Source organism: Nannospalax galili, unplaced genomic scaffold (genome assembly GCF_000622305.1).
Source record: "Nannospalax galili isolate Female #2095 unplaced genomic scaffold, S.galili_v1.0 scaffold371, whole genome shotgun sequence".
Classification (NCBI taxonomy): domain Eukaryota; kingdom Metazoa; phylum Chordata; class Mammalia; order Rodentia; family Spalacidae; genus Nannospalax; species Nannospalax galili.
Window position 1 is genome coordinate 939,698 of NW_008331606.1, and position 26,828 is coordinate 966,525.

The following is a 26,828-nucleotide window of genomic DNA, read 5'->3' on the forward strand; positions in this document are numbered from 1 at the left end:
GATGGACTAGCTACTCTTTACCAGCTAACCCATGTCAGCAGTGAATTTTACCAACTCACCCAGCACTTCCTCAAATTAAGAGTTGGGTACTCTGCATCTCAGAAAAATAAAAATATGAAAGATTCAGTAGCAACTGTTTCCTCTCTGTCCATCCCTGCCCCCCAAGATTCATCACAGCTGGGACTGGGAGGTACTCCCTGAACCCCCACCCAGCCATCCCTCACTCTGAGGCCCGACTATCTCTTTACTTCTGTGTTTCTCTGTGAAACAGGAACTTAGCAAGTAGCTTAGGTCTTGTAGGATGGATGGTTGAGAAAGCCCCAGTGGGCTGTGGCAAGGCCCTGAAGCTGAAAAGCTGGTTTCCCTTCTAGCAGGTCCCAAGCAGCTTTAGGCCCTCTTGCTTGTCATACTACATGTGTTCTAGAATAGTTTGGACAGAGGCACCTTGACTTGACAAGGTGGAGACACACCAGAAATGAGTCCAGAGGGGCAGATATGGGGCAGAGGTTCAGAGTGGGTATAAGAAACTGGAAGTAGGTGCCAAGGTGATGTTGTGGGAGAAGGCAGTGGCTCCAAAATGATCACTAAGTTTGTTCTGGCTTTGGTAAGGAAAAAGACTACCAAAGGGAACCCAGAGGAAACAGATATGGGAACCCAGCATTTTCCATGAGCTGGCGCTGGGCAAAGAACATGCTTGTGCAGGTGATCTGTAGTAAGCCTGATTTCTCTGTCTCTCTGTCTGTCTGTCTGCCTGTCTGTCTGTCTGTCTGTCTGTCTCTCTCTCTCTCTCTCTTGCCTTTTTAGATATGCTAAAATATGTAAAGTTTTTAAATTTTATCATATTGTTGTATACCTCCACACACACACACACACACACACACACACACACACACACACACCCCAGCACACAGAGTGAGGTACATATTATCAAGGACACTTTGAATTCAGTTCTACTTGCCTCCTTTTCTGGGAGGTGTTCTGCTCCTCCTCTAGAGCCCTTGACAAATGTCCCCAAGGTTTATAGAGCCCACTACTCATCCACCTTTGTCCTGGTAACCTCAGGACAGAGTCCTAGGCTGAGCAACCCAGCCCCACCCAGTCCTGCATAGAATGGCCCTCCAATGAGTCATGAGCATGTTTTGTTCTGAGCACCAAAGTTCAATCTCTTCTTCAGAGGGTAATAGCCATAGCTGCCTGCAGGTGGTTTTTGTTTTCAAGTCAAGCTTTTATCATGAGTGCATAGCTCCAGAGATGACTGTCTTCCCTTCAGGGGCTCCCCAGTGTCCACAAGCTGAAAGCCCTGTGTACATCTTGCATGTGCCTGAGGCAAAGATGCAAGAGCCTCCAGCCCCCTTGCCTCTTCTGCTCCTGCCTGCAGTTACCCTTCCTGCACTCATTCTCTGCCTAAGAAAACCATGAAATTTGATAACAAGCCAGACTGCTAAGGTGGGCTTCACCTGGAAATTCCCAGATATTTTAAAGGGACTATATAATTTCTGCTTGAATATTTCTAGAGACTAGATCATCACTTACCAGAGCTGAATTACTATCAGCTGAATATCCAAATTTTTTTCTTTGGAATGAATCCAAATCTCCTGTTTTCCTATTCTCTATCATTCCCAGCCAAATACATGCATCCCACTACATGACAGTTGTTGGGAGTTGACTTGCTTCAAATCCCTCGCCCAACTCTCTAGGCTAAATCTGACAGGTGTTTACTCCTTCACATGCTGACGAAAGCCTCCTTGTAAGTCACTCCCATTTAACCAGCCCTAGCTCCTGCAGCTGTTGCACACATGGTGTGACTTCCAGATGTCCTCCTCATCCTGTTCGCTCCCCTCTGAGCCTGCTTCAAGGTGGCCCTATGGGACCTAGTCCTGCACCCACCCTAGCACAGAGAGAAGGCTATGACAGAAGGACCCACAATGTTTTCATCTCCCCTTTCAGAAATTCTGCATCAAAGACACTTAACTAAATGGTTAATAGTGTGGTCGCAGACCAAGCCCTGCCCTGCATTTAGAAGTCAGCTTCCACCACTTACTAGCTGTGCAGTCTTGAGCAAGTCACTTATCCCTTCTGTGCCTTGATTTCCTCCATGGAAAATGGGGATGACAAGAGTGCACGGCTTGTTGTAATGTCACCAAGTTACTTGTGCAGCATAATTTTCAGCTCGAATGTGGGAGGGTTGAAGGTAGGAAGTGAAAATAAGACTCTTTGGGGGGAAGCTTTTCCAAACATAGGTATTCCTTCAGTATCCAAACTCTTATCCAAGCAGGGACATACCCATTCAGGGGAGCAAGAAATACAGTTGCATGTGTCTGGATCACCCCTGCCCACTATATGACACTATCATCTACCAAAGGAGAGTCTCTGCCAAATGTACTGGTGAGGATTTGCTCTGTGTGAATGCAGTCTACAATGGCCTTGGTGTCTTTGGCTGTCCTACATCCATCCCCTGATGGTTCAGATGCATCTTGCTATCAGTAGGCTAAACACACACACACACACACACACACACACACACACACACACACGCCATGCCCTGCAGTCTTGTGCCAAAATCAAGGTTCTCCTGCCTGCTATCTATACTTCCTTCTAGGTCACACCTTTGCAGTAATTTATTCCAGCTTAAATTCCCTTCCTTCCTACTCTGGGGGGTTGTAGTGGAATCAAACAACGCTTGTGAAGTGTCTAATGCAATGCTTGACAAAGAACAAGTGCTGGGCAAACAAAAGCTTGCCACCCCACCTAGGATGGCAGCTCCCATGTACAAGGAACCTTGCCATCTGCTTATTTGGTGCCTCCTCCAAATGCCTAGCACAAGGCTGTGCCCACACAAGCAAGCCTCTGGGTGCTGCCTGCCAGCCCATTATCAAGTTTAAGGTGGCCTTGCTCACTGAATTATTTTACCGGGTCACTTCTTTAGCTGAGGGCTCTGTGTACCTAGAACGGAACTTATTAAATGCAAAAATGCTACAAAAGCCTATTAAATAAGTGTTTAGGGCCTATTAGCCTACTGGAGCTTGATCCACTGGGACTCCAGCCAGGATCATTTGCTGAAAGAGAAAGGCTGGAGGAAGGAAAGTCTGCTTGAGGGAGACGCGGGACCCCACTGAGCTGAGACTGGGCTGCCCACCAGTCCTTTGCAGATCTGAAAAGGAGAAGGGGCGGGGCTGAGAACACTTGCTCCCTCTGTCCCGGGGTCGGTCAGAGCTCCGCTCAGTCCTGGACGCCTTCACCTCCCACTTCGCCCCTTTTCCCAGGCCTCAGGAGCCCAGTGCCCGCCCGGATTTTCTGGCGGCCTTTGAAGGTTCTGCGGTTAGTTTGTGAGCTCTGCTAGCTGCCTGTGCTGGGCAAACAGGAAGCGGGCACATCCTGCTCGGGTCTGAGACTGGGCCGCAGCCGCTGCGCAGGCCCAGAAGGTTCTACAGCATGCACCCACCTTCGTGATCCTGGCCTTGCAAGCCTCAGGTGTCCCCGACCAAGGCAGCCTTATTCCCTATCCCAGACTTGGAGAGGCCGATCTCTCGCCCCGGATCATGCTGAGTCCCAAAGGCTCGATGGGTCGGCCCCCTTCTTTGCTTCCAGGCCCCTTGCAAGAACTGCAAAACCTTAGCCAATCAACACGCAGATGCTCCTCAGCAGCGCCTGAGGGACTTTCGGACTGCAAAACGCAGGCCAGAGAAGAAGGGATGTAGAACGCAGAATCTCTGTATGAGTCTGCCTGGCAAATTGACTAGACTAGGACTAAAGGAAATGCATTTCAGCTTGTGGGAGATGGGCTTTGTCTTTCTTCCCTTAGCTTGCACTGGACAGATGGATGATCTAAAGGCATAGGGGTAGGGTGGGGAGAGGAAGTCATGAGAACATCTTGGTAGCTGGGGCAGCCCACCTGAGGATTTCATAAATACCACAGAATCGAAAGTTTTGCAAAGGTGCATCTTTAGAGTTCTTTATGATGTCCCACGTGGTTAGGGATCAAAGATGCAGGCAGGGCATGAACCAGCTAGGAAAGACTCTTCATTGAAGATGGATATTCACCCATTTGTTACTCCGTGAGTTTATGTCTCACTTGTTACCTTCTGTCTTTTTCAAAGAATATTTCATTCTAAGAATAAAGTCGTCTATGAATGAAGAAAATAAAAGTGCAATTCTTTTAAAATAATTTTTGTTTTATGTACATGAGTGTTTTGTCTATATGTATATAAGTGCACCTTTGTGTGCAGTTCTGGAACAGGCCAGAAGAGGGCTTCAAATCCCCTGGAACTGGATTTATGGATGGTTGTTACCATCATATGGGTCCTGGGAACTGAACCCACTCCTCTGTAAGAACAGCCAGTGCTCTTTCCACTGAGCCATCTCTCCAGCCCCCAAAGTGCAATTCTTTTATCCCAGAAAATTCCCCTTCTGGACATTTAACAGAAGAACAAATTTTTGGATATGATTTAATATTTACCTTTAGGACATTCAATGAATAGTTTGCTGGGGGTGGGGTGGAGTTTTTGTTTGTTTGGTTGGTTGGTTGGTTGGTTTTTCTGATATTTTGGGTTTGCTTGTTTGTTTAGACAAGGTTTCACTATGCAGCCCCAGCTGGCCTGGAACTCACTATGTAGATCAGTCTGCCATTGAACTCACAGAAATCTACCTGCCTCTGCCTCCCAAGGGCTGAGATTAAAGGCATACACCACCAGGCCTGGCTATGATAAATAGTTGTGTTCTTTGTTTTGTTCTGTTTTGTTTGTAAATCAGACAACCCAAGAGAATCTTTGTGTGGTCTACATGATAGGATACTAAGCAACCATTAAAAACTCACATTGTTGGGCTGGAGAGATGGCTCAGTGGCTAAAAACACTTGTTGTTCTTGCAGAAGACCCAGGTTCAAATCCCAGCACCCACATGGCAGCTAACAACTGTCTTTAAACTCCAGTCCCAGGGGATCCGACAGCCTCTTCTGACCTCTGCGGGCATTTCACGACACGGGTGCACTGACCTACATGTAGACAACACACACATACACATAAAATGAAAAACAAACAAACAAAAAACCTCACATCGTTCAGGCTGGGGTGGCTCAGAGTGAAGTAGTTGCTGTGCAAGCCTGAAGACCTGAATTTGGATCCCTAGCATCCACATAAAAACCAGATGCAGTGGCATGCATCTGTAACTCAAAAACTGAGGGTGGGAAGAGACAGGCAGATCCCAGAACTCACTGGTCAACTACTCTAGCTGACCTCCTCTCAAAAAATAAGGTGGAGACCAATAGAAGACACTGAAATTGACTTCTGGTCTCCACATGTGAATGTACAGGTGAGCACATATGCACATACAAACACACAAGAATATAGTTCAATATTTCAGCTTACTCAAGAGGCAGAGGCAGGCAAATCTCTGAGAGATTGAGGCCAGCCTGGTCTACACAGTGATTTCCAGGTTAGCTGGGGCTACAGGGAGACCCTGTCTCAAAAAACAAAACAAAGAACAAATTTTCAGCCAGTCATAGTGGTATAGCCCGGTAATCCCAACACTCAGGAAGCTGAAGCATGAGGGTAATAAAGTCCAGGCCAATCTGGAATATAAAGCAAAATTCTGCACACAAGAAAATATAAATGTATTCTACATGAAAAGCAGATACCAGCAGTTTGTGAAATGTGATTGTTTTTACATTAAATTTTTTTAAAATAGCTTTATTGTGGTATAATTGAACTTCACTAAACTGTGCATTTTTAAAATACAGAGTTTGATAAGTTTTGACATCTAAACACATTAATAAAACTATCACTACAATCAACATAGTGAATATACCTATCACCTCCAAAGAGTTCTATGTACCCTTAGTGTAATCTGTCCTTCCCATCTCTCCCTATCCCTCAAAACAATGATTTGCCTCCTGTACAGTATAATTTTGTAAGAAGAAAAAAGATGCATGGACGGGGTAATAGATGCTTAAAACAGGAAACGATATTCATCTAAACAGTATGAAAGCCAATTATAAAAAAAAACAAATGAAATTTCTTTTTTGTTGTTTTTTGGGGGGGTGGGGGGGTTGAGAGAGGGTCTCCCTTGTAGCCCCAGCTGGCCTGGAACTCAATAGACCAGGCTGGTCTCAAACTCACAGAGATCCGCCTGCCTCTGTCTCCCAAGTGCTGATATTAAAGGCATTGGCCACCATACCCTGCTTGAAATTTCTTTTTGTTTGTGTTTAATAAATTGTGTGATGCATTCCAGGTTTTTTTGTAGTAAACAGAAGCATTTGAGAACATTAAAATAGCTGCCACAGGGGCTGAAGAGCTGACTCAGCATTTAAAAGCACTGTCCGTAACTCCAGTTCTAGGGGATCTGATGCTCTCTTCTAGTTTCCTTGGGTATTGCACCACACGGGTGCACTTACGTACATGCAGGCAATACACTCATACACATAAAATAAATAAAAAATAAAATAAATATATCTGCTACAAGTACTCAATAGTGGCATGTATAACCTATGGATTAGACTCCTAGTATTGCAAATCTTCATCATCATGATCATGATCACCATCATCAGCAGCAACAGCAGCATCTGCCACAGTTAATCCACAAGATGAGTATGGTGTGTAGGCATTTGATAAACGCCTATTGAACGGAACATCTGCTGGTGGTGTAGCATTGCCTGAAAATGCATTTTAGTTGTGCTTGTCATAGGTGTTTCTGTGATAGCTGGAGGGTGTTGAGTGTAGGCACACAGTCTAGTGATGAGAGGGGCACTCATATATGTGCTGATGGAAATATGGATAATTGCCAGGAGGGTGTCTGTACAAGTAATGGCTATAGGGAAACAATGAAGGTTGTAGGATTGAGGATGATTGACTATAGTGTCTGTAAACACAACAGCTGTAAGATGATAGAAGGAATGGCAGTGTCTGTGGAGGTGACAGCTTTAGTGATGATAGCTAACGTGCACTGATGGCAATGGGGATGATCGCAGGGATGGGTGGTTATAGAGGTTATGGTTGTAGGGGCAGTGGCTTTCTGGTGACAGCTGTTGGCACAAGTGTTGTTAGCAGTGGTGATGGTCATTGAGGCTGATGGCCATTGGGGTTGACAATAATGGTAGTAACGACAGCAATGTTCCTGAAGATGCAAAGTGACCAGGCACATTGATCCAACAGGCAGGCAGACTGTCTACCTCCTGGTTTCTGAATTCCAGTCAGTGAGTATAGGACTTGAATAAGCCATAGAGCAAAAGGACTAGCGATGAATGGCGTGAGACAACATGGTTGGGACTTTTCTCTGATCGTTCAACTCAAGATCTGTCTGCATCAGAATCTCTGGAGACTAAAGCTGGGACTTCCTTCCTCCCTAGAGGCCAGCAGGGGCTGCGATTGCTGTAAGAGTTGGTCACGTGGCAAAGTTTCCTGTATGCTGCTGCCGCCGGGTGTCCATGGCCCGCACCCCCAAGTTGCCACTGCAACAGTCAGAGTGGCAGTCGGAGGTTCGGTCCATGCCGTACCCTCCGGACAGCGCTGGTGAGGCTGAGCAAGAGCCCTCTGCATCTCAACACGTAGGAGAGAACAGCAACAGCCAGAGCGGAGGACGATGTTGCGCCGCAAACCATCCAATGCCAGTGAGAAGGAGCCCACTCAGAAGAAAAAGGTGAGGGTATCTTTGAGAACTCACTTCTTCCTGTCTTCTGCCATACTCTCCACCAATCCTCCTGGACTCTTCAAAGTGGGAAGAACCAAGGCCATATGTTGAGATTGTAGGTGAGGGCCACCCTCCCAGAAAACAAAGAGACAGGACCTCAACGGTCGCTAGAATAAAAGTACAGAGGACACTTTTTAAACTCTGGAGTTACAGAGATATGGGTTAGAGCCTTAGAAGTTTAGAGTTACAGAAGCAACCATACTACGATGGGATTAAAGAACTAAAATTAAGGGTTAAAACCTTAGACGGCAGTTTACGGCCTATAAAGTACAATGTTCAAGCTGAATCCAAAGAGTGTACTTAATTCTGTCTCCCCTAGCATGGCCCCATATCACTTCTGCCCAAATGTCTTCTCTTGGGAACCATCTCATTCAAAGGGCCCCACTGGCCTACCAAGCCAAAGTAGGTCTAGGCTCCCTACTTTTTGGCTAGAGTTGTGCTCCTGCCTACTGGGCTCATATCTACTGTCACTCCCTAGGCTTCTGGAGATGGGGCCTCTGCTGATTTTTTAGACTCAGGAAAAATGCCCACCAAAATACAGTAGAATTCATGGGGGTTATACAGATTCTTCCTGGGCAGGGAGAATTTGCTTGTGAAAAATGAGAAATGAAGCTATGAGCCAGTGAGTAGGTGTGAAAGCTGAGGAGGAAAATTTCATGGGGGAGGGAGAGAGATTTCAATGGCCAGGAAGGAAGGTAATTGTCATAGACCGCTGAGGTATTGATCTTCCTGCTGACGCAACTAGACTGGAAGATTCTTGAAGACTGTTGTATCCAAGTTTCTCTGGTTTGATGTGCAGAGATCATTTTATGGTAAGATTCTCCTGGTCAATCAGCTAGTCTAGTCCACACATCTAGTCAGATGACAGGAATGTTCCAAAACAGGTCTGACTAAATTCAAGTGCCCAAGCCACAATCAAGGGCTCACAGACCTTCACTGTGCTCTACCAATTTTCCCTGGAGCTCAGGTCAGGTGTACTTTGGGGGAAGGCCCCTTGTCACGAGAACAGTTCCCAGGCAGAGGCCAAGACAGCTGAGAGACAGGCTCAGGGCACTGGGGTGTACATCCTGTCCTATCTCTCAGGTCCTGGGTGACTGCCACTTTTGGGTATACTCTCCTACCCCAGCTGCTTCTCTAAGGTTGCAGTGGTGGTTGGTGGGGGAGGGGAGAGTCATGAATCTTCACACGGGACCCTGTCACCCCCCGCCTTAACTAGGCCTGAAAGGCTTGCCATTGGCTGCCACTCTTCAGAGCCAGGCCACTTCCCCTTGCTCTCTGGCTCATGAGGGTGGGAAACAGAGACTGTTTTATAGACACTGGTAGGCCCCAAACCACAGGGGAGTCAAGCTGGAGGAAAGGATTTAAAAAAGAGCTGACATTTTTTGACACTGGGACCTTATGCTACCTCAGGCACAGGTGTCCTGAGGCACTCAGAACCAGGAAGCTCTCTCTTCTTTCTTGTCTCTAATTACTTAGATTCTGTGTTTGTGGGTTGACCTCTGAAATTTCCTCCAGACCTCTTCTAGAAGACTCTGTGGTCTGCATCTTTTAGAGAATAGCAGTTCAGACAAAGTGTATCTCACCCCTGTAGAGCCCATGCCAGCCTCTGGGAGCCAAAATGAGCTTGCCCCCACACACCCCAAGTTCCATACTGTAAAAATGCCCTCAGCATAACCAAGTTTTCAGGAGTCATGGCATTTTCCCGAGACCCAGAGGCAGTAGCCCAGCTGCATTTGTGCATGCTAGATGACCGTGGGTGAGTTCCTTCCCTTTGGAGACAGAGGTAATGTGGTGGAAGGGAAGGCCCAAAGACAGGAGAACCCTCTCACCTGCTCCTGCTTTGCCTCCTCATTCTGCCAAATGGAATATGTGCCATGCAAAGGGGTGAGGGAAGTGACAAGAAAGTGGAATTGGAATCCTGCTGTAGGACCCTGGATAGTTCATTGACTTCCTGTGGGTCTCGGTTTCCTCATCTCTGAAAAGGACGGTGAGTGCTGATCCTGGGAGGTAAGGATCACCTGAACAAATAGTTGTGAAAGCACCCTGTAGCATGTTTGTTCATGCCCACAAGGGGGTGCTTGCTTTGGGTTGGGCAGACATGGGGAGCACACCACAAAGAGTAAGCCATGGTCTCAGCACTGAAGTAAAGGAAACGAGACTTAACAACATGGAGAGCCACTGTTGAGGGAAGGCTCATCAGGGGCCATGCCTTAGTCATCACTTAGCTTGCTGACTTCTCATTACAACCTTGCAGAGTAGAGACAGGTATTGCTTTTATCTTTTTCTCACCTGAGAATCAGACCACTGAAATTTGCTGACACTCTTGCAGCTAGTGCTCTCCAAGGGATCCAAGCCATGATGCCTAGCTTCAGAATCTTCCCTCCTGAAGCTCCTTCCCTCTTGTCTGCCTACTGATCTCAGAAGCACAAGACTTAGTCCACCAGTAGGAGAGCTTTCTTGGGTAGACCCAGACAGCTGTGGACTGAGCAACCAGTCAACAGAACAGAGGAGAGAGTAGGCCTTTAAGATGGTAAGGTCGGGCTGGAGAAATGGCTCAGTGATTGAAAGCACTCTGTTCTTACAGAAGACCCAGGTTCAATTCCCAGCACCCACATGATGGCTATCAACTCTGGTTCCAGGGGATCTGGCACCTTCTTCCGAACTCCATGGGCATTACACGCGAGTACACTTACACACATGCAGATAATACACAAATACACATAAAATAAAAATAATAAATAAAACATTTTTTAAAAAGATGATAGAGTCAGAATGTAGCACCTTCTGTGGCTCTTGAAGGACTGGGGAGGCTCCAGAGTCAGAGGATATATCCCTTAACTGCCCATCAAATTCTCGCTTTGTTCCTTTTGCTCTTACTTCGATGGTGTCGGGGAGTAGGAAGTGGACAGAGATTTAATTGGACTCGTCTCCCCCAAAGATGACCCTTTTGTACTGCATCTCTACTTTCCATCACCTCCAGACCTCCCACCAAGGGAATTGGAAAGGAAACTGGGCTCACATTCAAGTGCTTAGCTGCTGCCTCCATCCAGCCTCTTCCTCTCTCTTCCCTAATGCTGGATCACTGCTCCTCATGTGGCTTCCTTGCTACAGCATACTTCTAGCATGACACCCGCAACAGCACATGCTTTGAATTCTCAGTACAGGATGAGCATCCCCATTCTGAAAATCTGAAATGCTCTAAATTCTGAAGGTTTTTAAAAGCCAACATGATGCCACAAGTGGCAAATTCTATACCTGAACACATGTGACAAGTCACAGTGAAAGCATAAGCACACAATAAGTGTTACATGAAATTACCTTCAAGCTGTGTGTATAAGAAGTATATGAAACATAAATGAAATTCATGTTTCAACTTGACTCCCATTACCAAGATATCCCATTACATATATGCAAATATTGGAGGTGGTTTTTTTTCTTCTTAGAAACCTGATGCGCTGAAGAAGTAGGTCAGTTAGTAGAATGCTTATCTAGTATACATAAAGCCCTGAGTTCAATCCCCAGTACCACATAAACTAGGTTTTGTGGCACACAGCCTTGTAATCCTAGTACTCCAGAGGTGGAGGCAGAAGGATCAGAAGTTCAAGATCATCCTCTGCTACTTAGCAAGTTAGAAGCCAGTCTGGAGTACAGGAGAGCCTATCTCAAAGAAGAAAATTGGAAATGTGAAACGCTTTTGGTTCTAACTATTTCAGATAAATGATATTCAACTTGTGGCTCCTCACTGTCCAAGGATAATGCCCACATTCCTTTGCATGGCTAGCAATGGCCTTCTATTACCTTTTCTGACTGCCCCTAGCTCTCACTCTCGTTCAAATGCTTCCTAGCCCCACGTGGAAAAATATCCATCTCCTGTCTGAGCTTATTCAAATGTGCCTCATCCACACAGCCTTTCTGAATACTTCCTCTGCAATTGATCTTACCTGCTCTCCTGGTGACTCCAATCAAACAACACCTGTAGTCAGCACTGTAGTCAATGCGGTGATTTTTATCTTGGAGTAGGGGTGACTGCGTGAGCTAGGAGTGGAACAAGCAGTCCCGTGTGTGTCCTTCTAGTGTTCCAGACCTGGGTGTGAGAGTGCCTGCTCTTCAGCTCCACTACCACCTGTGGGACTCTGCCTGGAATATTTATTTCTCTTCATCTCCATTTCTTCCACTGATAGACATTTGATATGGGGCTGGTGATGCTGGAGCAGGCTGGCACATGTGAAGAACTTGTCGGAGTGCCAGGCATATGAGGAGTGGTTAACCTTTAACTGATGGTTTCACATACATACACAGGCTAGGACCCAAAGAAGCTTAGAAAGCAATTCAGGGAATACCTAGGAAAGGAGTTCCACTTGGGGCACTGTGAAACTATGAGGGTGGTCAGAGGAGGATTTCTCTAGGGCTGCTGCCTCTGAAACTGAAGTGGAAAACACTTTTTATCGGAGCATGATATCCATACAGTGTTTCCATCAAATGGACATCCCTAGGTAGGCAGCACTCAGATGAAGAAAGAAACCATTTCTGAAATTCTAGAAGCTTCTCTCACTCTCCTGCCTATCAACACATGCCCTCTTCCCCAAGAATCACCACTTTCCTGACTTTCAACAGCATAAATGAGTTCTACCTCTGTTTTGAAGTGTGGTGTGTAGGTAGAATTATGTGGCATATACTTTTGAGGAAGCTGACCTCTTTTGCTCAACTGTGTATTGGTGACATTTATTCATATTGTTGGGATAAAGAATATTGTTGGGATAGTTGTATTGCTAGTTACAGTTCTCTTCTATGACTCTAACACAAGTTGTCCATTCTATAGTTGGTGGGCATTTGCGTTGTTTCCAGATAAATTGGAAATGGGGGAAGGAGATTTCTCTCCTACAGTTGACAAAGAGAAGTGTAGCCCATTTTAAGTGGGGAAATGTGCAGAATAAGTTTGCAGGTGGGTCGTACAAAAGGCTAATCGTAAACCAGCATCCAATGAAGGATGAACGTGCCAGGAAATATTCTAAGCGCTATATGAGGACTTACTCAATTCACCCTTACAGCTACTCAATGTAGTAGATTTTTTTCTTCATTTTACTAATGAGGAAACAACAGCATAGAGAAATTAGTAATGAACACAACTAGTCAGTGGCAGAAAAGAAGAAAGTGAGGTTCAGAAAGTTTAAATAAGTCACCTGAGGACACATACACCACAGTTAGGCTTAGCAGTATCCAATACCCAAAGTGTAGGTGTTTCTTAGAGGCCCACCAGTTCCCCATAGACTAGAAAAGGAGACTAATAGTACATGGTACTTCCTCACCTATATGCATGACTTCCAGCCAGTCCTCATCCCAAAGGGAGGACAGGCAAAAAAAAAAAAAAAAAAAGGGGGGGGTTGGCTTGTGAGCTGGGTCAACAGATTAAAAGGTGCTTGCCACCAAGCCTGGTGATATGAGTTTCATCCGAGGGAGCTCGGGCCAGGCATGGTGGCACACACCTTTAATCCCAGCAGTCGGGAGGCAGAAGCAGGCAGATATCTGTGAGTTCAAGGCCAGGCTGGTCTACAGAGCAAGTTCTGGGCCAGCTGGGGCTACAGAGAGACCCTGACTCAAAAAGACCAAAAAAATGGGGGTTTAAGAATTTCAGCACCTGTGGACTGGGTTACCTCAAAGTAACCAAAAGTCAGGATATTTGGGACTGCTCCTGAAGTTGGAGGAAGGCCTGGTAAAAAGCCACCCTAATTGACTCTTTCGCTTGGTCATCTAAAGAACATGTGCTTTTTTTATTCATCTTCTTGGACTGAGGAGTGGTCAGCTGGGTCAAAGCCCTAGGACTACCTCCATGACCCTTTTGGGTTGTCCCCTCATGCTATGCACTCAAGCTGGGACAGAGGGGCCTTCACAAGGTCCTGGGAGTCAAAGTCCTCTCCCCCCGGGTCCTCAGACTGCAGATTAATGACAGGAAAAGGCCTGGGGAAAGAGCTACGATTAGAGAGCAGCCAAGTAATGAGTTTACTCTTCCCTAACAAAGCCTTCTTCCGGCCCCACGCCTGCCCTTCTGCTTGCTTTCCAGACTCCCCAGTCCCTAGGGTTTCATGGGCGACTCTCAGCCTCCTGGACTGCAGACTAGGCTAAGGGGTGGTGGAGGGAAAGCTACAATAGGCCCCATCAGCCAATAAATAGCAGCCGAGTGGTGAATTTGACTTACACCCTCCTTGGGTCCCAGCCAGCCTGGTGCCCACCCTCTCTCTGTTCCCGCTTTTCCATGCAATAAGAGGGGGAAGTCATCCAGGCAGCTGCATCCTACCATACAAGAGAAAGAAACAAATGGAAGGTAGAAAGGGGAAAGAAAGGGAGAAAAAGAGGAAAGAATAATGGGGGGCCTGAGAATAGAGGATGGAAGAGATGCATGGGAATCATGGCAGTCATCCCATGGTCAGACATTCCTCTACACTTACTCATAGCCCTCTTTTCCAGGTCTCTAAGGTAGCACAGAAGAAGCATACTAACTGAGGCTCCAAGCACCCCACTTATGAGGGCCTGATGAAGCTGGTGTCTGCTTAGCCCAACTGTTGACCTTGTTTCTGGTCAACTACCTCTAGGAATATGTGACCTTGATTGACTCCTGATTGATGAATCAGCTTTAGTCAAGACTCAGGAAGAGTACTAGGTTGCCATATTGCAGTCCCTGGGTGTTACAACCAATTGTGCTTGTTGAGGGCAGGTCACACTGCCCCATGCTCTGGGGGCTTCGCCATTGGACACACCTCCATTTAGTAGGAAGGAGGATGTGAAACCTTCAGCTTTGTGTGGGTTTGGGGCTTTGGTTCCTCAAGTCCTTATCTCAAGTGTCTACAGTCTATCCCACTCTATCTGTCTGGCCATCTGTGAACTGTGGTTCCTGTGGTATGTCTTCTGGTCTTGACTGTTTATCATGATACAAGCATAGTCCTATGGCCTGCCAACCTTACCTGCCTTGCTCTAGTTTCTGGCTATATCTTGGCATGTGCATGTGTATACAATTAAAGAGCACTTCCTGATGGCCGTCTCATCAACCCAAACAACAGGTCATGAAAGTCCAAACACTTCCATCCAAGTCGGCAGTTGCCAGCTCTTCACATTCGTGGTTAAGGTAAAAGCTGAGGTAAATAAAGAGAAAATAGTGAGCAGGGTGTGGTGGTGCATGTCTTTAATCCCAGCACTCGGGAGGCAGAGGCAGGCGGATCTCTGTGGATTCAAGGCCAGCCTTGTCTACATAGCGAGTTCCAGACCAGCTGGGGCTACAGGGAGGCCCTGTCTGAAAAAAGACAGGAGAGAGAGAGAGAGAGAGAGAGAGAGAGAGAGAGAGAGAGAGAGAGAGAGAGAGAGAAAAGAGTGACTTTCCTCTTGGATTGGTTTTTGGTTTTTTTAAGACACAGTCTCCCTGTAACCCCAGCTGGGCTGGAACTCAATATGTAAACCAGGTTGGCCTCTGCTGCCCAAATTATAGGACTAAAGGCATGTGCCACTATGCTCAGCCAATGGTGGTTTTCTTTAACTAAATTAGCTCCAATTATTTATGTGCCAAATCTAAGGGCACCTTTAAAAAATATTTTCTTCTTTATATTTTATGTGTATGAGCGCTTGCATGGAGTGTGCCACATGTGTGTAGTACCCAGAGAGGCCAGAAGAGAGCATTGTATCTCCTGGAACTGGAGTTACAGATGCTTTCTAGGTGCCATATGGGTGTTGGATTTAAACCTGAGTCCTCTGGAAGAATAAAAGTGCTCTTAACTGCTGAGCCATTTCTCCAGCCCCTTTCTATAAGTAAGCCTAAACTGTGGTTTTTCCAGAAAACCACATTATGCCAAACTTCTAGTGGAATTGCCTTGATCTTCCTGGGACACAAATGCCATAGGCTGTGGACCTGGATATGTTTGCCCAGTCACTGTGACAGCAAACCTGACTCGATGTACACCCAGGGTATGGAGGCCAGTTATGCTTCTGGGAGGGATTTGCTCTCAAATAACTTACCACGATATTTTCATGTGTAAAGAATACATTGACTCTGACCCGTCGATTCTTTCATGCCAGGGTTCTGAAAACAAACCAGGTACTGGTGGAAATTTAGGCCTAGTCTGGGGCTTCACTGAGGTGAGAGGTTCCTGAGGTCAGGAGCTTGTTCTGTGGCTAGGAATAGGATGAAGCATGGGATGAAACCACACATCTCCCAAAGCATCTTGGTCCTTCACCTCAGGGCACATATGGCTCTGCCCAGCCTGATGTAGGCCTATGTGCCTGGGTGTGCGGGAAACACACCCACCCCTGGGGAGCACCACTGCTTACAACACATCTGTTTCTTTCAGCTCTCACTTCAGCGCTCCAGCAGCTTCAAGGATTTTGCCAAATCCAAGCCCAGCTCCCCTGTGGTGAGCGAGAAAGAATTTAATCTGGATGATAATGTAAGTTTCGGAGACTCTTTGGGGTATACTGGATAGCGAAGCTGGGGTGGGCAAGATGGAGGGAAAAGAGGAGATATTAAGATTATTGGGGCAAAGCTTCCTTTAACACAGAAGGTCCACTTCTCCCAGGTACCAAATTTCTGGGTCCCAAACATTCAGCTTATATAATTTCCCATTAAGTAGCAATTACTCATTAAGTAGCAAATTAGTCACAAATTAATAAGGCTGAGGACTGAGTTAGGGCTGAAGGAAGTGGGAAGGGCTCTCAATCCCACTCCCTCCACCCTCTGCGGGGACCCAAAGGCCTCTTTGTACACCAAGACCTGGATTCAACCCAGGGTCACCAGAGTGACCTCTTCTTTTGTTGTCACAGATTCCAGAAGATGACTCAGGTGTCCTTACCCCAGAGGATACTGGGAAGAGTGGCAAAAAGTTGGGAAAGAAGTGGAGGGCAGTCATTTCCCGAACCATGAACAGGAAGATGGGCAAGATGATGGTGAAGGCCCTGTCAGAGGAAATGGTGAGGCCTGAGATTCAAGGGTGGAGTGCGGCAGGGAGTAGGCAAGGAGGCTGCTCTGAAAGAGAAGTTAGCATGACCATCTGGATGGTCATTACTTAGGTGTGAAGGCCCTGCTCAGCACAAGCAGATGGTCACATCTGAGGGAGAGGCACCACCAGCCATGGACGGCACAGCCAAGAAATCCCGAGAGGGCAGAAGGCTGGGTGGGAAAGGGTTAGGTCAGAGAAGAGATAAAAGTCCAGGCAACAGAAGCTTCCTGTAAAGACAGGCAGGGAATGGGGACAGAAGAAAAGAAGACGACATCACCTGAGACAAATATGTCTACCTCAAAGCTTTGCTTGGAACCAGCCCCTGGGATTGGTTGGGAAGGCCTGATTCCAGGAGGATATAGAGAAAAAATACAGATGCTCCTCACTTTACCATAAAGTTACATTCTGATAAACCTATCATAAATTCAAGATACAGTGAGTATGGACAACCCGTAACCTGCTGAACACCAGATCTTAGCAACACAGCACCATGTCAAGTATCACTTATTTCCCCTCACAACTTTGTGACTGATGGAGAGCTATGACTCGCTGCTGTTACCCAGCATCACCAGAGAAGATCACACTACATAGTGCCAGCCTGGGCAAAAATCCAAATTCAAAATTTAAAGTGTGACTTCCATCCAACAGTATCGCTTTTGCAACCATCAGAAAATCAAATAGATTTTAGATCTAAAGAGATGGCTCAGCCATTAAGAGCATGTACTGCTCTTGCAGATAACCTGAACTCAGTTCCTAGCACTCATGTTGGACAGCTCACAACAGCCTGTAATTTCAGATCCAGGGCATCCAGTGTCCCTTCTGGATTCCGAGAGCGCCTTCACTAATGTATGCGTGCATGTGCGTGTGTGTACACACATACACAAAGAATTTTGAAATAATATAGATATTTGGGGCTGGAGAGATGGCTCAGCGGTTAAGAAAGCTGGCTGTTCTTGCAGAAGACCCAGGTTCAAATCCCGGCACCCACATGGCAGCTAATAACTGTCCGTAACTCCAGTTCCAGGGGATTTGACAGCCTCTTCTGTCCTCTGTGGGCATTGCACAACACGGGTGCACTTACCTACATGCAGGCAATACACGCATACACATAAAATAAAATAATATAATAAAATATTTAAAAAGTAATATAGATATTTATAAAAGAAAGTCAAATAAATTATAAGTCAAACCATTATTAAGTCAGAGACTGTATAGAAACTGGAGGTGGCTAGCTTCAGCCCAGGGAGGAAGGTGGCACAGTGAGCTGCGGGGCAGGCACAGCCCAATAGCTTTTAAGCACGCACTGAGGCTGCTTGTGCTTGACGTTCTTATAGGAGTTTCAAATGCTGGAGTCTTCCTTTGAGTTTCATATGCTGGAGTCAGCTCTACTAGCTTGTAAGAGCAGTTGGCTATATTGTCATGAATTTTGAAAGCCAGATGTTAAATGCAACCATTATTAGAAATCAAGTTCTAGAAAGACAGTGATCAGTGGTAAAGTGCTTGCCTGGCATGTGCAAAGCCCTTGGTTTGATCCCCAACACAAATAAACACACACACACACACACATACACACACATATACACACACATACACACATACACATGCACGCATGCACCCCCCCCACACACCTTTAAATTAAATAAGAGTCCATGGAAAACAAAGGGATCCCATAAATCTTCAAAATTTATCATTTCCTAATTCTGCTGCTTACTCTTATCCATGTTGCTGTTGTGTGTGTTTATACTATCTATATAATGGAACTAACCTAGGTATCTCTTGTAACAACTCATCCAGGGATATGTGATTGGTATACGAATGTTGACCATCATGGACAGTATTTACAACACAGGAATTGGCAAACCATCCAGTCCTTTATTCAAGGAGAACTCGCTTTTAAACACCATACTGAGATGCAGTGAACTGGGAGGAGATCTGGAGTTAGGTGACTTGGTTGTGGTTTCCCACAGTTATTCAAAGTTATTCAAAGTTATCTTAAAACCAGGCCAACCATACCACTTTTCTTACAGTGTTACTGTGAGGATTAAACAAAATGGTAGGGGTCTCTCTGATACACAGGTGTGTGGACAACAGTAATTCGCTCCCAGGCACCACTGTCTGCCTGGGCCATAGCAAGAGGCCTGAGTCCAAGCTTAGCTACTCTGGCCTCTTCTGAGCATTTGTTCCTCCGTACCATGGTGGATCTCTTTCTGTGACCTAGCAGAACCAGGCCTGCCATTCTAATTTTTACAAAAGAAGAAACTTCAGCGAGTGTCACCAAGCCCGTAGGTAACAAAACTGTAGTTTGAACCAAGCCTACACCCAATTCCTCTGTCCTGGGGACTGACCTCTGTGCACCCCAACAAGGCTGCTCAAGGCTTCTGCCATCATCCCTACAGGGAGACACGCTGGAGGAGGGTTCAGCCTCACCAACATCTCCAGACTGCAGCCTGGACAGCCCTGGCCCTGAGAAGATGACCCTGGCCTTTTCTGAGCAGGAGGAGCGTGAACTCCCAGTGCTCAGCCGCCAGACATCAACAAGTGAGTAGAAGAGGTGGGAGGATGCATGCCAAATCTGGAGGAAAGGACTAGGCTAGACTGGGGACTCTCTGGCACAAGGATGAAAGAGAAATGAATATTTTCCATCTACATGTTAGAACTTTCCTTATCCTTTTCACATTAAAGCTGTACTGTTATCCCCACTCTGTTGATGTGGAAACAGGCTCAGAGGTTAAGCCAGGTGACCCAGTCTTGAGCTTAGATCTGCCTTGCAGGAGCCTTGCTGTCCCAGACCTAGAGAGGCCCCAAAGCAGAGGAAGAGCCTCATTACCCTCTTGGATCAGCCTGTCCTCACCTTTCCAAGGATGTCTGTAACATCTCAGCCTGGGGTTCAGTTAGAATTTTCAGTTTTAAAGAGTCATGCTCTTCGACCCAAGATCTCAGTTTATTCAGCTTATGGCACTATTTAACATCTAAAAGTTCAGGGGTTAGACAAGAGGCACCCTTCCTGGAGAAGTCCCTCAGGCTCATCCCAACTTTGCCACTCTTTCTCTGGCTCTACAGACACCTCAACTGTCCCCCACTGAAAGCCACTTAAAATGCCCATCATTTTGCCCTACTCAGAAAAAAAGCATGCCTGCATTTCCATAGGACCTTGTTACTGAACATTTCGTCTTACTGCAAGGTGTATTCTCCTGGGTGGAAGGAGCACTGGAGTGGGAATAAGTGGACCTGGAGTCTGTGTACCTAGTGTTGCCAAGTGAGAGGCCTTGGTCAGGTCACTTGGCCTTCCGGGACTCCAACATCCTCATCTGTTCAGTGAGGTGTTGGCCCAGAGACTCTCCAGACCACCCATTCTTTAGTCTGTGAGCCATTTTCCCTCCAGCTATTAACTGTCCCCCACCATTATCCGAGTCCCTAGAGGTGAAGCTATGTTTCCCCTGAGTGGCTGAGGTGACAGGTCCAAATCACTCCAGCAGTGTGAAGCTTCCTAGAGTATGATTTCTGTCCCCAGTGTGTATCCTTGGGAGACTCTAGAGAGCCCCTGTTAGGCACCATCTACCCCAGCTTTCCTGGAGTAAAGACAGGCTTCCTCTCTGCAGGCAGTGAGCTCTGCAGTCCCAGTCCAGGCTCTGGAAGCTTCATGGAGGAGCCACCTGCTCCCCAGTACACCGGGCCTTTCTGTGGGCGAGCACGAGTCCACACTGACTTCACTCCCAGCCCCTATGACCACGACTCACTGAAACTGCAGGTAAGGTTGGCATCTGGGCCCCTTCAGAGCCTGGCAGGCTTTAGCCATAAACTGAGCAAAAGCAGGACAGTGTCCACAGAAGGCAATGGTTTCCTCCCCTGCTTTCCTCTTCTCTTCTTCCCCCACAGAAAGGAGATATGATCCAAATCATTGAAAAGCCACCTGTGGGCACGTGGTTGGGCCTGCTCAATGGCAAGCTGGGCTCCTTCAAATTCATCTATGTAGATGTGCTGCCTGAGGAGGCTGTGGGGCCTGTGCGCCCCAACCGTCGACAGAGTAAGGGCAAGAGACCAAAGCCCAAGACTCTGCATGAGCTGCTGGAGCGCATTGGCCTGGAGGTTTGAGCTTGGACTTGCACTAGTATGTGGGAGCAAGGAAGGCATACTTGTCCCTGGGATAGGGGCCAGGGGGCAACAGCTATGTGTAGGGGGAAAGTTCCAGGCAGAGGTGGCTTATAAGCAAGAGTGTTTTGGTGGCCTGCCTCTACCCCCAGGAACACACATCCACACTGTTGCTTAATGGCTACCAGACACTGGAGGACTTCAAGGAGCTGCGGGAAACACACCTCAATGAGCTGAACATCATGGACCCACAGCACAGGGCCAAACTGCTCACAGCTGCAGAGCTGCTGCTCGACTATGATAGTGAGTGGCGGAGTGGAGGGTGGTGTAGGGGGTTGTAGAATAAGTGTTCACTGGCATTCCAGGGAGCAAAGGCTTGCCTTGGCCCAGCACTCTCATCACATTCTGCCCCACAGCCCCCGTTGTAGGTAGGAAGGAACTTTTCACACTTGAATTGATATACCCAAGAAAATCTGAGGGAAAGTCAGAGGAATGATCGGACTTAACTCCCTTTTGGATTAGATGGGTAACTAAAGCCAGCAAAGGCAAGGCATTTGCATGAAGCTGTGTAATGGAGCCAGAATTCAAGCCCAGGTGGCCTGGTTCTAGCTCAGTGCTGGAGAGATTGAGCTCTTGGGCCTGGGCACAACTCCCTCCTGCTTCTATACTAGAAGTGGGGAGAAGAGGTGCAGAGGTGGTGAGAGGAGCCAGGGGAGTCCATTGCCAACAGGAGATTTCCCAGCGTCCCCAGGTCCATGATCCCAGGGCTTCTGAAAACACCACCTACTTCACTCCCACCTCCACCTCCAACCTGTTCAGGACCCAATCCCTCCATTCTGTTTTTACCCCCAGCAGCTGGTAGCGAGGAGGCAGAAGAGGGCGCTGAGAGCAGCCAGGAGCCAGTGGTGCACACAGTGTCGGAATCCAAGGTGGACATCCCACGAGACTCTGGCTGCTTCGAGGGTTCGGAGAGCGGTCGTGATGAGGCAGAGCTGGCAGGCACAGAGGAGCAGCTGCAGGGTCTCTCCCTGGCAGGGGCGCCTTGAAGTAGAGATGGCACAGACTGAGGCTGAGAGGCTGAGCCCTAGCTGCAGAGGCTGCAGGAATGGGTGTGGCCTCCCATAATGACTCAGACCCAGACGACTGATGCAGAATCTAGCCCTGCTTCCCCAGAGGAACTTACAGCTGAAGGCCCTGCCAGGGCACTACGGCCTCAACTGGAGTGGATGAGAGACTGACCAAAGGCTTATCTCACCTACTGGACCCTTTCCCTCCACCCGTGACTGACAGCGCAACCCTTCCTGGTACCACGCACTCTCCCACCATGGCCACAGCAAGTGGTGCACCAAGGATCCTAGCCATGGCTACCACCACCAAGGCCCCCTAAACCTTCTTGCCCTCGCACCATTGTTGCACTGCTTCTAAGAAGGACACCAAATTAGTGTTTCAGGTCAGTCTCAAAACCCTAGGGAGGCTGGCCATTTCAAAGGACCTCAGTTGGGCATAGGTGAATCCAGTATTCCCTAAGTAAGATTTGGGGGAAGCTGTGTGTACCATTCCCACTACCCTCCTTGAAGTTTTAGAAGTCTGACCACTAAGTCGCTATGAGACTTGAACTACATGCCTGCCTTTCTTTGGTTTAGGCTTGGTCGGTATTAGAATGGCAGTTACTGAAGGCCCTGCCAGCTCTGATGTTCTGCATCTTTAAATATCTGCTGTCCTGCTACCTACCATCCAGGACACCAGTGAGCTTCTTGAGGAGGCTGGAGGGGCCTCCACTTTCAAATGAAATAGCTCCTCCTTCTCATTCATTTCATTCCTTCCCATGTGCCTCAAATTGAGCTGCAACTCTTCGCAGCTTGAAAAATGGCCATACCTCAAAAAAATAAGTGCACCCACCTGTTCTTTGGCCCCTTCAAATGAGATTTCCCACAAGGCTGATGGCAGATGATCACACCTGGCTTCCAATGACATAGCTACCTTTTGGAAGCCAGGTGCAAGTATGGGTCCTAGTTTGGCCATTTGTGTGGATCTTCACAAGCAAAAGGAGCCTTTTGCTTGACATTGGAGGGCACTAAACCCAACACTGCTCTGCTAAATGTTTTAGTGCCCTGAGCTCCAAAAGGTGTGGCAAAAGCAAGCCTGTGCCCTGAATCTCCCAGAGCATCCCTTCCTTGTACAGGGCAAACAGTGCCCACTATACATAAGATTGCCTGCTTAGTAAGTAGGCACACTTCTGACCTATTCCCAAGAACTTTCATAAAAGTTAGTTTGGGTGAAGGAGTCCCATGTACATAGAGGGGCATGGTGAGACAAATTAGTAGCAATAAATAAAAATGAACTTAATTACTGTTTCCAGTTATCTTTCTGATGAAGAGAGGGTTGGGGAAGGGACAGAAAGGTCTTCTTTAAAGCCAAACTCAGCAAAATTTTTCATGCATTGTCCTTTCAGAGCCAGCTTTCCCCTCCCCAAGGATACCCAATGTCTTTGACTTTGCTGACCCAATGCTCCATCTAAAAACTCCAGCTGACTCCACCTTTCCTTCCAAATAGTCCTACTGAGAACAGTGTTGAGGTGCCAATAGCCACAGGCCTTCCTGGGGTCTGCAAGCAGGCCAAAGTGGAGATATTTCCCTCTTCCAATTAATAATTCATGAAGTTCTTCACCCTTGCAAAGTGTCTACAGTGGGTGGGGGCTGCCCATCATACAAAAGTGGGACAGTTGGGATCTGCAGGGCTTTTCCTCTGAACCCCTCCTTCTGGGCCCCATCTTAGACACAACAAAGCTTCACCATCTCCTAGGATGTGTCACGGTGATGAAGACCCTGGGGTTCATTTTGGTTTCTACAGCATTACCTGCATTAAGGAGGCCTATTAGAGTGAGGAACGCCACCAGAGTAAGTATGAGGCCACTCTGCTTCCAAGCTTTCTTAGCTCTACTCATCCTACTGCTCATAAAGACTGTGGGCATCAGGATTCTGTGAGCATTATTCTCACATGAAAAACAAGAGCCCTGACAACCTCAAAGCCCAACAGGGACTGAATAATTACTGTCATTGCTATTTTATATATTGAGAAAAGTACCTTCATCATCATCATCATCATCATCATCATCATCCAATTTACTGAGCAGGCAACAGGCTCAGACAGGTTGAAGATGGTGACTAGGAAGTCACAGAGCAAGACATTTGCCTGATTTCCAAGCCCATGTTCTTAATCACTGTCTCACACTGCTTCTCAATCAGTCTATCAACAAGCTTTTCAAAGGCTCTGGGCAGTTCAGAAGAAATCTGACCCTTTGACTTAACCTTTCTTCTTCCATGATTTGTCCTATATAAAGAGCCACAGAAGTGTACAAAGATATATTGATAAATATATTCACAATAGTTGTGTCTGTAGTAGTAAGAAATTAGAAATGACACAAATGGCCAATTAGGTAGATTTTGGTGTGTTCGTACAACACCATGCAGCCACTAGAAACACAATGTTGTAGCAAACTATTTAATGGCCTGGGGAAACTTTATCATTTTCTCTACTCTTATCTTAAAAATTATATAATGTTTAGCATTGTTGTAAAAGAAGTTTATGTCATATTAATAAAGGCAAGTATTGTATGTTGAGCTAAGGAAAGGAAACCATACAAAATAAAGCCTGGAAAGGTTAGCCATATTGTTGATGGAGGTGGTTCTTGCAAAGAGCATGAAGTAAGCCTGAGGTAGTGACATCTTCACTATTCACATTCTTGTTTCTTTTGAATTTCAGAAGTATCTAACAACTATAAATAAAGCTAAATTTCTGGACATGGTAATGTACAGGACATAATAATGTACAGCACTTGGGAGGCTAAGGCAGAAGGATCTTGAGTTTAAGGCTATCGAGGGCTACGTAACAAGTTCCAGGCCAGCCCAAGCTATATAGCAAGAACCTGTCTCGAAAAACCTCACATACATACATATATGCATGTATGTATGTGTATTATATATATTATAAAAGTATAATTAACCAAATTAACAAATGAATAGTACCCAAAGTTCTAACCTCCAATACTGGGCAAAAGCTTCTGGAAAGAATGGCTGCAGGTAACTAATATCCAAAGTGTTTTAAAAAAATATATCATATGCCCCACGGGATCCCTAAACGTTTTAAAAATCCCTGGATAAGGACTGGGGTGTTGCAAAGTGGTAGAACTCTTCTTGTCTAGGATGCCTTAGGACTTGGGCTCCATCCCCAGCATCACAAAATAAAAATTTACAAACAACACCATAACCCTGGGTAATGGCTATTAGCTCTAAGTTGAAGAAGGAACTACTAGAAAAAGAGGAATGCTTGAGAAAATGACGTCTTGAAATCCTCTGTTGCCCTGGGGAATGGTCTCATAGCTATGGGACTCATTTTGGCCTCTAGCATGATTGATTACAGGCTGCAAGGAGGTAGCCACACAAGGGCCCCAACGATCACAGGAGGAGCAGGTAAGGAGGGGCCCCAAGGAAATGCAGACAAAAGACCAGGGAGTGAGGAGCAAGAAAAACAGGCCTCAGCATGGATACAGGTCAGCCCAAAGCCCCTTTTCCAGGCAGGGTTGTCAGAATCTCTTATCTCCCTTCCTGGACTTTCAGATGAATAGTGCCCCAAGCTCAGCAAACTGAAATCTGGGGCCCAAAAGCCTGATGCTTCACAGATGAGAGAACTTACACTCTCACTTCAGTCTGGGTATCAGAGGACCAAGAGACTGTATCTCTCCTTGAAAGGATGGGGAGAGGTTAGCCTAAGAGGGAAGATTTCTGCCTATGTGCCCATCCAGGGCCAGAGAACATCAAGCACAATTTACTCTAAAAAATAAAGTGACACCTGGCATTTGTGAATTTGAGACAATCTGAGTTCAAGTCTTAGATGCCACTTACTAACTGGGTTAATTTAAAGAAGTCACGCAACTTCCTTAAGTCTCAGTTCTCATACCATATGAAGAAAGAACAGTACTAGCCCCATGATACTAGTATATGTACTTTGCAATGAAGAGTGTGTCTTAAGTATCCCAATTTGCACCACTCTGACACCTCCATTTCACTCCCTTCAAGGCCATCTTCCCCTTGACCCTTAGTCAATACAGGATGAAAAATGACATTGGAGTTAGTTTTCAAGGTCCGGCACCACTACTCACTACTTACATGACTTCAGGTATGCTATATGTGCACTGCTTTTCTGTAAAATGGGAATAATAGTCTAATACTACATTTATAGAACTAAACAAGATAATAAATATCAAGTTATTGGTGTACAGTGCCAATAACAGGTATTTAACCTTTGGTAATTTCCAAAGTACTTATCTCAAAACTAGGCCCAGAGTCCATGTCAATATATATTTTTCCACAGACTGATATTCTCACCTGACATGGTCCAGAGACAAGCTGATACCCCCAAATACCCAGGAGAAACCCATGTTGGGTTTCAAGGGTCAGTTGAGGGTTCCAGTTCTGATGACAAGGAAGGTTGGTGATGGAGAGAAGGCTCATCTAAAGGAGCTTGGGGGCAGCCCTGAGGCCTGCCCAGTTTGTAGATGATTGGTCCTAAGCATTAGACTTCCACAGGTTGTAAGAAGGAAGAAGCTAAAGGTCCAGTTCAAGAAAGGGTTCAAGTCTGGCTAGTTACCACCCAGTTTCAAGTGACAGGCACATTTCCTTCTTCCCAGGAACCAGCACATACCAGCTGAAGTCTCTCCATTTTCACTTGCAGTCTCCTAATACTACCTACCTAAGACCACCTCAGGCTTAGGTAAGTTCAGCTCCCTAAAGACCTTCACACATTCTCTCTCCCACCTGCCCCCAACCTCAATAGCAGTGTGGGTCCAAGATGAGGCAGAGGCCCTAGTCCCTGCTGGTCACCTTCCAACTTCTCACTCATTCATTGAGCTCCCCACTGAGGCTTTTCATAGAAATAGAGGCTATAGTTGGACCATAGAGACCAAGGACACTGAAATAAAAGCTCAAAATAGTTTTTTCATAACAGAAAAAATGTATGTTGATCACTATGGTCCCAGCAGGGCCCAGCACCACCCCCCTTGCAATTCAGGAAATTCAGGATGAGGTA

The 26,828-nt window shown here is 46.5% G+C and overlaps 1 protein-coding gene across 2 annotated transcripts; it reads left to right on the forward strand.

The window, feature by feature from the left end:
• The first annotated feature begins 7,280 nt into the window (after positions 1-7,280).
• Sash3 (SAM and SH3 domain containing 3) lies at positions 7,281-23,065 on the forward strand. Of its 2 annotated transcripts, none has more exons than XM_008826710.3 (8): positions 7,281-7,629; positions 16,011-16,106; positions 16,480-16,626; positions 19,052-19,193; positions 20,255-20,403; positions 20,532-20,741; positions 20,897-21,047; positions 21,597-23,065. In XM_008826710.3, the coding sequence occupies exons 1-8, from the start codon at positions 7,573-7,575 to the stop codon at positions 21,788-21,790; spliced, it is 1,146 nt and encodes a 381-aa protein (XP_008824932.1). In that variant the 5' UTR covers positions 7,281-7,572; the 3' UTR covers positions 21,791-23,065. The 2 variants fall into 2 exon arrangements, with proteins under 2 accessions (XP_008824932.1, XP_008824933.1); XM_008826711.3 differs by having other exon boundaries at positions 21,600-23,065.
• Positions 23,066-26,828: the final 3,763 nt, after the last annotated feature.

Coding starts and splice junctions, on each gene's coding strand:
- Sash3 (XM_008826710.3), top strand. CDS start 7,573: ATGTTGCGCCGCAAACCATCCAATGCCAGTGAGAAGGAGCCCACTCAG. Junction 7,630..16,010: donor AGCCCACTCAGAAGAAAAAG/GTGAGGGTATCT, acceptor TGTTTCTTTCAG/CTCTCACTTCAGCGCTCCAG. Junction 20,404..20,531: donor ACGACTCACTGAAACTGCAG/GTAAGGTTGGCA, acceptor CTTCCCCCACAG/AAAGGAGATATGATCCAAAT.